Genomic DNA, 14,347 nt, shown 5'->3' on the forward strand with positions numbered 1-14,347 from the left:
TAGAAAAAAAAAAGAAAGCTATTTAGAACTCGAAATCAGTAGTTATATGGACATAAATATCTGCGTTTGCTCAAGCCACGATTGAAAAAGAAGAAAGAAAGAAAAACCGAAATACTCAAAGGAGAAAAGTCTAGGCATGTTTCGCTCGAAAAAAGAAGGACCAAAAAAAAAAGATAGGTCTCGTTCTGTTCATGCAAGGTCAAAGCTAACAAAGTGCAAGAATTAGACGGTTTCTTTACGTCAATTTGTTACACGCCCATACTAAAGCCTCTCTACTAAGTTGCATATGAGTATCTTTGCAACGTATCATAAATTTTGCCTCGAGCAAACGACCGGGCTATAACTAGAGTACTTCGGAGTAGGTGACTTAACAAAGCAAAAAAGTGTAAGCGAAGCCCCCTACGCTACGATATATTGTCCTCCCGAGTGACCCTTTCCAGGCGCCGCTGTCCGTTACTGAATTGCTATACTGATGGGAGTCCATTCGGCTGACCACACACAGACACACACAACCGCCTAAGGGCCGTATGAGTTATTTGATCTGTGCGCCGAGTGATGCCATAAATGGCTGGGGCTGACAAGTGTGGACGGAGACCGAATTGTAACGCGGTAAGCAGATAAATCAAAATATAGAAAGGGAGAATGGAAAACTAATTTAACCACGAGAGAGTGCCCGGGGGTGTTGTGGTTCGCCGCCTTCGAGTTCTTGTGTGATACAGTTCCCCTCGTTTTTTTGTTATCGCGTTAAACGCAATTGAACTAGCCTGGCGTTTTGCAGCAGTCCTAGAAAGCCCTGAAGACCCTTTGAATTTCATTTTGACTGCCACCTTTAATATTCTGAAAGCCCTTAAGTGCCACCAAATACTTAAATATCCTTGAATTTTGGTATCGTGTTCGGCTTAGCGGCTTTTGTTTGGTCATTACGTAAGCCTCATCCTTTATAGACGTGCTTATAGACGTCCTTAATAGTCGTGTGTCTGGTTAACCTCCCTGCTTTCCTGTCCTCTATTTCTTTCTCTCTCTCACTTTCTCTCGCTCTCTCTCTCGTCCTTTATATTTGATGGTAGCCACATTTTTTTCTCTATGTGTAGCAGTCACTCCAGAAATTATGCACTCCGTTTAAAGGAATGAATGTCAGCAGCTTAGTCCTCTTCTCGCCTTGTTTGCCTTCAACGCTTTGATTGTGGGCTGGTCTATTGAAAGTACTGCAAATCATGCTCACATAAATTGCTAGAGTAAGCTCTGACGCTTGTCTCGACAGGAGCTGATAGTACGGCACTTGAATTGAATTGAAATTTATTTCTTGCGCACAGAATACAGTAAATTTTAGTACTATCTGACATCTCGGGCCAAGCACGTACCCCCGAGTTTTTTTTTTTTTTTTTTGGGGGGGGGGGGGGAGGAGAGCAAGCCGAGGTGACCTCTCTTTGCAAAAGAGAGGGGGGGGCGTACCTTTACTAGTACAAATGTGTATAATGCCCACCATTCGCCATAAAGACGCGCAAACTCGCGAAAGAGAAATGAAATAAGGTGTATCTCACAGGTACGCCTGTGAGATAAACCTCTCTTTTACTGGACGAACCAGGAACCACGTCAAATGGACACGCACAGGAAAGAAGCGCAGGAAGAGCACTGCCAAGAACAAGTAAACAAGCAAAAGTGTAAAATAACGATTTCTAGTACCGTACTTTTGAATCGCCTCTGGAAGAATTATAGAGAGATGTATATTTGCAGAACAATCACAGTTCTTTTGGATCCCTCGTTTACTGCTCTACCAAGTTGGGTGCCAAAACCGACTCGTATTGTTATTTGGGGAGTTGCTCAACGATGCGTCGCCGCCAGTCCCGCACAACTGCGTAGAGTGCAGGACGCTGCAGTTCTAGACGTACTGCGCCCAGCGCGGAAGGTTAGAAAAACACCCACATATAAGCACAGCAGAGAAGCGGCTACGTCAGGCGGCTAGGCTGACAACTCTCGAAGCGTCATTCAAAACACACGGAATCATTCCCCACTTCCGGCGGCGTTCTCTCTACTTCCTTTTTTAAATGAACGGATGTGGATCCATAAATACTTTCACAAACAAGGGTAAAATTTGTTAATTTTCGCTTTTCCTTCCTGTTTCGCTGTTGCCTCGGCTTAGTAGATCGCTTAATTCCACAACTCCTTGCGTTTGAACAATGAGGGAAAAACCAGACAAGGTAACGGGTGTCATTCATATTGCTTAAGGGTTTAACGGTTATTGCAGGGTTTGATTATCGAGGCCGTTTCGCATGATTTCATTTTCCACCTTATCTAACCCGTATCGCGTGTATATGGTCCGGAAAATCTGCCAGCGCCGTGGCGAGCCGTCACTTGAGGAGATAATGAAGCAAAAGGAAAAGTTAAACACAACTAGCGTTCTCTCCGGCCGCAGCTAGTCCCGCGAGCGTATACAGACCAGTTCACTAAATCCCTTTCGAACTAAATCCTTTTAAACAAACGAACTGAATCCTTTTCCTGGTCCCTGGAGTTGTCTAAACAAAGAAGGTTGAATTAACGAAGTAACAACGATGCGCGTGACCGTTGCAATATATGTTGACATAAAAATTGTGCTGGGCATTATAAATAAAGTAACATAATATAACTGTACGCATCTCGAGTTAATTACGCGGGCACCGAATCGTTGAGAAAACTGGCCTTCACACCCCAGGATATGCCGATAACTACCGCCATCCAAAAGGAGTGAAAAAGGCAGCAAGATGTTAACCGCCGAATAGCTGCTAAGTCTGAAGATTGATCTGGCGCCGCTTTAGGAATGTGTGTGAGGAGTGGCGGCGGAGGGAGGGGGGGGAGTGTAATTAGGTGGAATGCACAAAATAATCAGAGTGTCTCCAAGCGACGGCAAATAACATTACCTTGGTTGTGTTCAGCTACGTGACATCTGTATATTTTTAAACCTTGGTGCACGACAGTTAGGACACCCTGTGTATCACCGACGTTACTGCAACTGGCCCGTACGAGCTTATCTTATCATTATCTTTTTTTGCCTTTGTAGATGAGGTTCACCTTGCTTTCACGCAAGACAACCGGATTTTTCTTCCTTTGAATCGCTTGCTCTTCAGCATCAGTCGGCAGTGCCTGGCTATTTGGACTCAGCTGTTTGATTAGCTGTGTTGGGATTTCATCGGGTCTAACGCGGCTGTGTTGTTAGGAACATTTTCTTCCGGTTTTTAATGCGAGAGCCTTAAGCGGTTCATGGGTCTAAAAATCCGCTGTCCGGCGTTATCGAAGAATTGACCGCCCGGCGTTGTAAATGGATGGGAATCGAACCCACGACAATTGGTGTTAATTAAGGTTAAAGTTAATAAAGACTGAGCTAATTAGCACACTCGAACCCACGATATTTGGCGTTAATTAAGACACACTTAATTAAGATATAGTTAAGGCAGTCGAACCCTCGACCTTTGGTGGAAGTCGTGCCCATGTCCTTCGGTGTTAATTAAGGCAATGTTAATTAAATCACAGTTGATTAAAACAGAGTCAATTGGGAAAAATCAAGTAACAATAAATAGCAGCGCATTCGGTTGAGAATGTCAAATAATTTAATGCTTTAATTAAATCTATGCATGAGTAGGTGTGCGTTCGCAGCATCGAATCTTAGTGTGTTATGTGGGGATGTAGAATCACTGGAGCATTTCCACCTCTATATCTGAAAATATAATTCCTAAGGAAAGATCTACTTAGAGCAACCCCTACTGCGTAAGGGGCTCCCTTTCTCAGTGGTCAATATTTTATATTTCGGTGCAAGTACCCTTGGTAGAGCCCGAAAGAAAGTGTGCCAGATTGTGCATGAGTATGTATACTTGTCACAGAAAGACTCTGATGAACACCGTTTCCTCATTATTAACACTACATCGCATTATTTTCATATTCCAGCATCTTCGCCAAAATCGGCATGACTACTTTTCAACAAAACAAAAGAAGCAGAATTTATTTAACAGGAAGCAAGGACTTCATATTGTTTCCACTGCGAGCGATGGCGAATCCCCCCCCCCCCCCCCGCCCACACACACACTCGTGGGTATGTGCCGTAAGGTGAAGGAAGTAGTAGAGGAAGATGATAAGAACTCCTGAGTCAGAGCTTGTATACAACTTCATTAGAGACACAAAAGAGTGCCTTCTGAACTCATATAATTATTAATTATTCCTGTTATTTAACTTCTTTATATTAAATCATTTTATGTCAAAATTCTTAACAGCATCTTTAATTTTAATTTCCAAATAATAATTCTGTGACCCTCTCTCTCTCTCTCTCTCTCTCTCTCTCTCTCTCTCAGCTATTGTTGGCTGAGGGACTAGCGGCACCTGTCGGCAAGCGAGAGAAGCACCAGGCCGACTGGCTCGCGAGGCGGGAAAAGGCATACCACGTGACGACGAACGTTCGAAAGCGTGAAGAAAGTTTGTATAGGTGTTCTGTGGTGAAGACGCGCTCGCCGAGTGCTGATCGTGTAATCTGTGACCATCGTTAATAAATCCAGTTGTTTTTGATCACCGATCGTGCCGTCATGTGCGTCAACCACTGACACTATGCAAATTTGTTTTTTTTTCTTAAATCTAATGAGTGAGTGCGTGAGTAAACACTTTATTGAATGTAAATAAAATAAGGCCCCATGGTCGGGCCCCATATTCCAGCGCCCCACTGACACGAGCGGCTCGTTGGGCTTGGTCCAGAAGAGCCAACTGGCTCTCCCGGCCCTCGTCCGCAAGCCATGCCTCCCACTGCCTATTCCTCGTTAGTGGATGTTGGTGTAAAATGGGGCTGTATATGCGCGGAGGCCTCCTGGGGCACTAACATTCTTCACACCACCGGCTTCTTGGCCGATCCCCCGTAGTGGGTACGAGCTAGTACACGGGATACAAGACAAGAGCTTCCTTTCGAGACTCGTCATCATCATCACTGCACGCGCACGTTCACAATTGAACGCACCGTTTCCACGCGCCAGCGGTCAAGGCACGCTCGATTCGAATGCGTACGACGGCGAGAAGCAGTCAAGCTTCCACGACGATCGGACTCTTCTGTTTTTTCGGCTCACGAAGCATGGAACTCCGACCGGGCTGGACCCTGCGTTCCCCGATTTTTCGGTTAATAGGTAAGACGCCCGCGTCACGAGCCTAAACATTTAACCCCCCGTATTAAGAAATGCATCTAAACTTGGAGCCCATGCTTGACTCGATCTACACGACGCCTGTCGTGAACGCGCCGCAGGATAGCAATGAGCGTCTTGGGCGCGTTCGCACCAGGCGTCATTTATATAGGTCAAGTCAAGCGAGGGCTTCGAGTTTAGATGAGTGCCTGAATACGGGGGCTTGACAGTCCGAAGGTTTGGCTGTGCATTGCTCACATTTCACCTGCTGAGACATTGCCGACATAAAGTTTCCGAATAGAATTACTCGAGGTCAACGGCTGTGCTGCGATGGCTCGGCTACCCTGGGGAAGATGATGGTTAGTACTCGAATTTGTCACATCTTCCTGTTCTCGCGACTTTAGGCGTTCTTACAACTGTTCTTTTTTTTTTAGTTTTGAATTCTGAAGCAGACCTGTATTTGTAAATTTGAAAGCAATAAGGCTGTGCGCTGATGCAGAATCACTGAGAATTGCTGCACCACCAGCCGCCCCAGCCAGCTATATAGCCAAGTTCGGCGCGCCCACTGCAGCCACCGTACAATATTTTGTTTGCAAATGTCAAATGGCAATGTCGCCAAATCGCTTGAAGCCAAAAGAACGATGCTGAGGCAAGTCCACGTACCAACGGCCATTCCCATGGTGGCGGTACCATCATCCTCGCAGGTCCCACAGACATTTAACTATAAGGACCCTATAGACAGTAGCGCAGCCGTTCCCCTTAGTGGTGTTTTTGTAGGAAACTCAGATTGTACACACCTGCACTGGCTTCACATTTATTTTTCCTGAGCGCCTCTCCCACCGAGGCTAGCGATGCGCAATACGCTTGGATGCAGAACGACAAAGAAGTCGAGCGGAAGCAACATCCCGTATGTGTTTCTCTAAAGCCATACAATACCTATAGTAAAGTTGCTCGAAAGACTTCGGACGTTGCGATTGCTGAGCGAGGCCGTCGTAGCACTGATGGCGAGAACAACCATTTGTCTCATCTTCGTGCGCGTCTTTAGACGTTCTTGTGTTTTGACATTTTTTACTGCATTTTGTCTGCCTTTCACCACCAAAAATTTTCAAGCAATCCTATTTCTTCCTGAACGCAGAAGGCAATGAGTCTGAGCACACGCTTACTCAGTACAAATGGTCCTACTTATATCGCGAAGCGTCGTTAAAGACGGTTCGTAAGGTCGTCAAACCGTTTGAACCCCCCAAAATTGTCACAAGGGAAATACATGCTCTAACCATCCTTCCCGTGCTGCATGAAACGCCTTGATTTATGCGCGGGAGTTCGTTCTAGTATATTTTGGAGGAAGCGCTATGGGATCAAATTAAGGAGCGCGGCAATAAACTGGGAGGGAGCATTACGTCACGCAGCCATCATTGGCAAGCAAACTATCCGTGAAGCTCATTCCTTGCGAGTCATCATCATCATCATCATCATCATCATCATCATCCTGGATACGCCCACTGCAGGGCAAAGGCCCCTTCCATACTTCTCCAACTACCCCGCTCATGTACTAATTGAGGCTATTTTCTCCCTGCAAACTTCTTAATCTCATCCGCCCACCTAACTTCCTGCCGCCCCCTGCTACGCTTCCCTTCTCTTGGAATCCAGTCCGTAACCCTAAATAACCCTCGGTTATCCTTCCTCCTCATTACATGTCCTGCCCATGCCCATTTGTTTTTCTTGATTTCAACTAAGATGTCATTACCTCGCGTTTCTTCCCTCACCCAAACTGCTCTTTTCGTATTCCTTAACGTTACACCCATCATTCTTCTTTCCATAGCTCGTTGCGTCGTCCTCAGTTTAAGCAGAACCCTTTTCGTAAGCCTCCAGATTTCTGCCCCGTACGTGAGTACTGATAAGAGACAGCTGTTATACACTTTTCTTTTGAGGGATAATGGCAACCTGCTGTTCGTGATCCTTTCGATTACTGTCTCGTAATATCGGCACAACACGTTACCTCTGAGGCTCGGAGCATTGGTCGAGAATGTTTGGCTCCCGGTAGTTTGTAATCGATGTGCACTTGTACGGCTGCCCTGCCGTAGGCTCTGCCTGCCGCTAAAACCTACCGCGCGCTTTAAAGGGACCGTCCCGTGTTTGGCCGAATCATTTGGCCTCAATCGTATTCTGCAAAGCCTCCTTCCAATACTCCACCTGGCAAGTCATTTGCAGCACTGCCGAAGGTACGAAGCGTACAAAGGCAATGCCCTTTCGCATGGGAATATAGTTCCGGGCTTAGCTTGGTACATGATACATGACAGCAGCACGTTACAAGTTGGGACTATTGCGCATGAGCGTCGTATACTGCGAATTACTGTGAGCAGACGACACGGCGCAGATGAACACATCTCGAGGGGCATTCGGCATTCCTACAGAAGTAGGAGTCCCGAAGCTTCCACAATGCTTCGAAGGACTTGTGAGATGGAGTATTGTCATTTCCTTCTTCCAAGGCCTCAATCGACGCGGCAGTGGAGAGAGAGAGAGTGAGTGCAGCTATCACCCTTGCACTGTCTGTATGAGTGTTCTGCCCACGCTCGTGTGGACTACCGTGTATTTTGTGACCTGCTATGAACATTTCCCCATCTTGCAGATAGTCGGAGCTTATTCCTCTACAAAGCCATTTCTAAACAGGGACGCCATTATGGAAGTGAATTACGCCATATTGTCAGATTCCGCCACGTTGACGTTTTCAGCCATCGCAACAGGCCGTTGCAGCCCTGTGTGCGAATCAGATCCGACAAAATGGCGAATTTTACTATACAATGTATGTTTATAATTAATTTATGTTTATAATTGTTGTTACTTGTTAAGCTTTTATCTGATAAATATGTTACTTTTCGAGCCTTCTGTGCACGTAGGTTTTCTGTGACATCACTTACACGCAAATTGTCATTTCGCTTCGCGCTGATCATGCTTTCTGCTGTTCTGACTGATGTTCCCCACTCCTTATGTAGTGCCCCTCAAGGAGCCTTTAAGTGTCTAATAAATGATGATGATGATGATGATGATGATGATGATGATGATGATGATGATAAATTTCAATGTGTCGAGAATAGCAAGCCATGGGCTCCTATGATGAACGTTGACGAAATCCGCCAGCTCATCAGCTGTGATATATTTTAGTTTGACAGCTGCTACAACCTCTCTGATTGGCTCAACAAGCCACGATAATGGTGTATAATGTTTCCGTATTAGCGGTTCTAGGGCTGCTATGCAGGAGAGTGTCAAGATGCGCCGTGTCGTCAAATTCCGCCATCTTGTCGCTGCCTATCGGCTCACTAGGCTGCTACTACCGCTATGATTAGATGAAAACACCAAGATGGCGGTGCCGAATTCGCTCTAAGACTACCAATCCCTGGGCTGTCACTCTGAAGAGTGTCAAAATGTGCCACCTTGCTGAATTCCACCGCCATTCTGACGTTCGCAGACGGAGAGGGCGCAGCCTCCCTTTGAGCCAATTAGAGCCGCCAAGATCGCAAAAAGACACCTTCCCTAAGCCTTAATAATTTCGTTTTAGGCCTAAAAATCTCGCTCTGAAACTTGTACAGGCTTCCTTGGTAAGCTTCACTGCCTATATACTTTCGAAGGCATGACGATGCCTGTTTTTTCCTCGAAATTGTCACACGAGGTGGAAACCTTGATTCATCGCGCTGTCTCTCTGCGCCAGGGCACCGCACGGCAGAACGTCCGACGTCACTTCGCTCGCGTTTCGTCGGCTCCCGTCTCCCGTCCGTCGGCTTCGCCGTCACCCAGCTGCACGACGAGTACTGCGAGAAGCCCCAGCGCGATTGGTGGAATCTCGAGTCACGCGTCGTCGTCGCAGACAACGTCACCACCCACGACGAAGTGGACACCTGGGTCATAGTCCTGGTATGGTCCCCGGTGCACGGGAGCTGGCCGCAGCAGTTTATAACGGCGCCAATGGAACGGGTACCCATGGAAGGCTGCAAGGTGCACTGCCTTCCGACTCGGGACGGGTTCCTGCTGATCTCCGCCGGTGCGGTCGTGTTTCACGACTGGGACCTGGACGTCGACGACTTTGCCAGGTACGAACGACAGCGTCCGTGCAACATTCAACGCAGCAACGGAAATGTTAGCCCTTGTTTGCCGGATTTGTGAATATTTTATCACTGCATGCAATCGTAATACATGTGTTGTTACTATATGCACACGCATTAAATAGAAGTGCACCCCGAAGCAATGGCTATCGAACTCTGTAGGGCGATGGATCCTCGTCAAGTTGCAGTTGACAGCTTCTTCACCATTCTGCCCCTACATTTCTCATGGAGAAATAAGTGCCTCTCATTGTTTGGTTGCTTTTATTGAAGCCTGATGTCTATAACCTTTTCTATACACTTTTCTCGATGTATAGCCGAGTTTTACGTATAAGGTGGCCTGAAATATCTTTTTTTCGGGGCGAAATATGAAAATCGCAAGTTTATGCTACAGAGTCATGCCTGCGCCCACTAGTACAAATCTTTAGGAACCAAAGTTCGCATGCGTGTTTTTCACGTCTTGTCTGCAAAACTGCATTCTTCTCAGAGCGTTTCGGGACTTCTGATTTGTACGTTCACTTGTTTACAGAACTTTGTGTCTCTGAGTCTCATTTTGCTCTCTTTCTGTTTTTACTCTCTTTTTACTCTCTTCTGTTTCCTTTTTACTGTCATCGACGTAGTTCCTGCTTTTAATTTTGTTTGATCGGCGAAGATGAGTAGCCGGCCCCACCAAAGGCGTCAGCCTCTCCTTAATTTGATATCAGTAAACAAAAAATATGTCAGGTTTTTCAATATGTTTCAAATTTCGCATCATCAGGTGTACGAAGACGTCGTCCTGCGGTGTTCCGGCAACGGATCCAATTGCACTCAGTGGAACTCGACGTGGCGCTCCGCACCTGGCCCACAATATACGTCACACGTGCGGAAGAGGGCGTCACGGAGCGTTCCACTGTGCACAAATGATGCCCGACGGACAATATTGACGAACTTGTGGTTGGTGGGCATCCAGCGGCTCGGGTTGTGTAATGGAGGGTGCGGCGGCCTGCCCTGCCTCGCGACTGGCTCCAAAGGAGGCCCCGTCCATTGTGAACTGTCGAGAAACGCTGGTCGCGAGCTGTGTACGTGTTCTTGCGATGAGTGTTTACGACTGACTGCTATGACTTGTCACGCTGATTATGATTGTCGCCACGTGTTTATGCGTAACTCGAAGCTAGGTGCTTTGCGCCTCCTTTCAAATAAAGCGTCTCCGTATTGATTCAAGCGCGTTAATACCTTGGGAAGGATCCCAAGGTAACACGCGTACTCTAGGTTAGGCTTGAATAAGAATCACTAAGTTAGTAGTTGGTCAGAGCGGAACGCTAATCGGATTTCATGGTGAAAGGAACCAAGACCCTGATTAGCTTTACTACGTTGCCTTTGTGCGTGGCCCAAGATAGATCTAAGGGTGGTTTCATCCCCGAGCACTTGTAGGTGCTAACGGAGATCGCAGAACTAGGGATGATTCATTCATTACAAAAAAAAAAAAAAATGTGTACACCTAATTGATACACACAGACGCGCAAACATATCTACATCCACCCGTCTTATAGCACGAAGTTACGAAGGAAACCCGCATGGGTTTCTTGGAATGAAAGCTTCGTGGTCGAAGGAAAATTCGCCTTGGTCCGAGATTCGAACCCGCGACTAACGCCTTTCCTCTCGCTGTACCATTTGAGCTAACCAGGAGGCTAGCGGTCCACAGCGTGAGGGCGAATTATTAGACAACTCGAAGCACTCCGACACTGAATACGGAAATGGAGAAGTACTTATAATTCGGAAAGATGCAGAATTTTTCAGAAGTACACTCTAAAAACTAAGGGAGTGCCGGGCACTCTCTTTGAGGGAGTAGCTGCTTGTCCCATATTTCACTCTCTTTTCGAGAGTAGATCGACCCTCTTTGAGAGAGAGTAGGTCAACTCCTCCTGACAGAGTTTTGTTACTCCACCGCAAGGGATTGCTAGTACTCTTCCGCAGAGTGATAATACTCTTCCCACAGGGTGTGCTAGTACTCTTCCGCAGAGTGCTAATACTCTCCCCGCAGGGTTAATAATACACCGCCAGACCGAGTACTTCTACTCCCCCAAACAGAGTGCTTGTGCTCCTTCAGAACAGAGTGCTAGTACTCTTCCCAATACCCTCTTAGCCAAGTCCTGGTCACGCATGCAGGCAGGAAATCAGATCAAATTAGGGCCGCTGATATACTGTTCCCTAGGCGGCTCCTCAGAGACACTGGCCCGATTCCAAGCGGCCTTCAGAATAGGCGTGAGCAAAGTTATGCAGGATTTTAAAGTCATTTTTTCCTGGCTATTTGCTGCCTACCGTGAGGCGTGACTGCTCTGAAGCGGCCTATGCGTATGCGTCACGAACGCCACTGAGGAGAAAAAAAAGCGAATTAAACACTTAATCTGCAAATATCTCCGCAAATTTCACAATCAGGAGTCACACAATCTAATTAGAATACAATTGTCAAGGAAATCACATACTTATCAAGAATCAGAAAGCTCTATACATCATGTGAATTCGAACCCGCGTACACTCGCATTTGTACAATTCAAGACACACATCATAACCATTACACCACAGCGCCGCCACGCCCAGTCGTGTTCTTTTAGAGGTTATATATATACCAAACGTATTTGATGAATCTGCTGTGGTGGGTGGGGTTTCTCTGCAGTGTGCTGTGCTGTTGCGTACTGGAATACGTGTGCGTTTGCATCATTTCCATTCCTTGCTACGACTAACGAAGGAAGACAACGTAGACGACAACGTGAGAACTATTCACGGCTTGTCGTCACCGCAGGAAAATAACAAATGTGCCGTTCAGCTCATGATCGAGTGCTTCTCCAGTCCATGTTCTCCAAAATACGCGGATACAAAGTATTGCGCCAACCATCCACGTATGTGAATTTAATTCGCGCGTATACTGGTGAGCAACTGCGACGCCAGTACCAGGCATTTCGACGTGCCTCACGCTGCCGTGTAGGCGTTCTTTTCAAGTGCATTAGTTTAGAGTTTGGTTCAGTCCGCTGTGAGCTGTTGTCCTGCATTAGCAGCGGATCGTTAGCGTTTTGAAGCGCATGCATTCCAGCATTTGGAGACTGCTTATGCCGATAGCCGCGTCAAATGCATTGGCACGCATGTTTAAATGACAAATGTGTCCACTTGTTACGCGTGCACTGCTCGTATCCTGTGGCAGTGCTCGTTCTAAAAGCTTCGAAGACCATCTATACTCATGCGTGTGTTCAATTTATATATGCACAGGATGGACTTGCCGGCTAGTTGGTTGAGCATTTTAGAAGAAACAGCGCAACACAAGGACGGCGCAAAAACATGCCACACCACGAAGCGCTGGTGTGGTTGATGCTTTTTTTCGTCCTTGTGTTTGCGCTGTTTCTTCTTCCACGATACACGCACACCACAGGTACGCGAAAGTTTAGGAGCATAAGTGGTTAACTCTGTTTTCCCCGTTTTCTCTCAGTGTCAATGGCACAGTGCGTTGCCCGGAATTGTGCACGCTTACCCCCATATGCAGAAATGCATCATAACTTGAAGCCCATGCTTGACTTGATCTAAACGACGCAAGTCGTGAACGCACCAAAAGAAAGACAGTGAGCGTCTTGGGGGACGTTCGCACCAGGCGTCGTTTATATCAAGTCAAGCATGAGCTTTGTATTAAGATACATTTCTGAATACGGGGGCTAGACATCTGCTTCTTCCAGAAAATGTCGAAGAAACGCCCGCCAAAACCAGGCACATTCGTAAACTTAACTAGGCAATACGAAGCTCCATAGAAAAAAAGAAGAGTGGTATTAAAAGCTTTCAGTATTTTTCTTTACTCCAAAATAGTTGCGCTCTCGTGGCTTCACTGTACAGAGATAGTGCAGCGTTAGCTAGTAAGCATGAATTTCCAAACTCCATGCCAAAATAAGCTTGTAAAATTATTTAGGTGCTAGAATCCAGGGTTTGCAGCGATCCTTGAAAATCCTTTATTTCTAAAATGCCATTTTCAAGGCACTGAAAACCCTTGAATTTTTAGAAGTACTGGAAAGTCCTTAAACTTGTACACTTGGCTAGACTTAGCAGACATTGCCAAGCGCTTTTTTTCCCTTCTGTGACACTCTTTCGCATGTCACAGAAAATTGTCTCTGGAGGTAATAGAAGGAAAGCGACATCCTTAAAGTTGAAATTACAAAGGAGCTGCAGATACCAGTTTTATGCACATGGAACCGGCGACAAATGTGCTTGGAGGAGCAGAAGCAGGAAGCTCAACAGTTGAGGCATTCGAAGAGAAGCCGTGAAGAGTAAATTGAGAGCGACAGACACAATAAAAAGAAATTAGAAATGACTATTGTTTATTTGATAGTGGAAAAAGCTGAGGCAACAGATGACATCACATACACTGTCAAACCAAACAGTATTCAAAAACTGCAAATGTTGCAGGTCCAAGTAGTTAATTGTGCTATTGCAGAAAAACTTTGAGCGCTTTCTTGAAATGCTTCCTTGTGTGCGTTTAGTGGTGGGCGGAGAAAGGCAAATTAGCAGTCTTTCAAATGTTTGAAATCACTGAAATGCGATTTGTTTTGTTTTCTTTTGTTTGCATTAAAGTTAAACGGTGTTCTTGAACAAGTTATTGCCTGTCCAAACTACTACACACATTGCACGAGGTCCTTGAAGTTACTGTGTCGGGGCCTCGAAAGTCCTTGAAAACCATTGAATTTTTTTCTTCAATATTGCTACGAACCCAGTAGAACAACTGTCATGGAGTAAAAACCTTGGCTGAACAGGGGCTTATACGCAAAGCACAGGAAGACTAGAAATGCAGTAGTAGGCATGGAGGGCCCTGAAAAAAATGTGCCACATCCGCTCGTCTGCCTTATGTTTCTGCACAGACTGTCGCATTTTTAATAGAAGTGCACTTTCTGTTCTACTCCAATAAACGCAACATTACGAACTCCAGTGTGGGGCAGTCCTTCAGCCAGTGCAGAACTTTTTCTGTACATCCGAGTCAGCTCTGTCATTTTTCCAGCATTGTAGTACAAGATTTGTTAAACTGGTTTAGCAGAATATGAGCAGTATACTCTTAAATTAGCTGTTTATTTGTATGCACAAGTTCAGGTCCTCAGTTTGGTTGCATGACAAATTGCCATACCTCAA

General features: G+C 46.0%; 1 protein-coding gene across 1 annotated transcript; it reads left to right on the forward strand.

The window, feature by feature from the left end:
- Positions 1-5,021: 5,021 nt before the first annotated feature.
- LOC126539019 (uncharacterized) lies at positions 5,022-10,989 on the forward strand. The gene is made up of 3 exons (XM_050185707.3): positions 5,022-5,129; positions 8,827-9,205; positions 9,972-10,989. Exons 1-3 carry the CDS (start codon positions 5,078-5,080, stop codon positions 10,135-10,137), a joined length of 597 nt encoding a protein of 198 aa, XP_050041664.2. The 5' UTR covers positions 5,022-5,077; the 3' UTR covers positions 10,138-10,989.
- Positions 10,990-14,347: the final 3,358 nt, after the last annotated feature.

Source organism: Dermacentor andersoni, chromosome 11 (assembly GCF_023375885.2).
Source record: "Dermacentor andersoni chromosome 11, qqDerAnde1_hic_scaffold, whole genome shotgun sequence".
Lineage (NCBI taxonomy): Eukaryota > Metazoa > Arthropoda > Arachnida > Ixodida > Ixodidae > Dermacentor > Dermacentor andersoni.

What these genes read in the sequence shown, in the direction of transcription:
- LOC126539019 (XM_050185707.3), top strand. Translation starts at nt 5,078, where the DNA reads ATGGAACTCCGACCGGGCTGGACCCTGCGTTCCCCGATTTTTCGGTTA. An exon ending in CCCGATTTTTCGGTTAATAG is followed by an intron (nt 5,130 to 8,826) that starts GTAAGACGCCCG and finishes TCTCTGCGCCAG; the next exon opens with GGCACCGCACGGCAGAACGT. An exon ending in GACGTCGACGACTTTGCCAG is followed by an intron (nt 9,206 to 9,971) that starts GTACGAACGACA and finishes TCGCATCATCAG; the next exon opens with GTGTACGAAGACGTCGTCCT.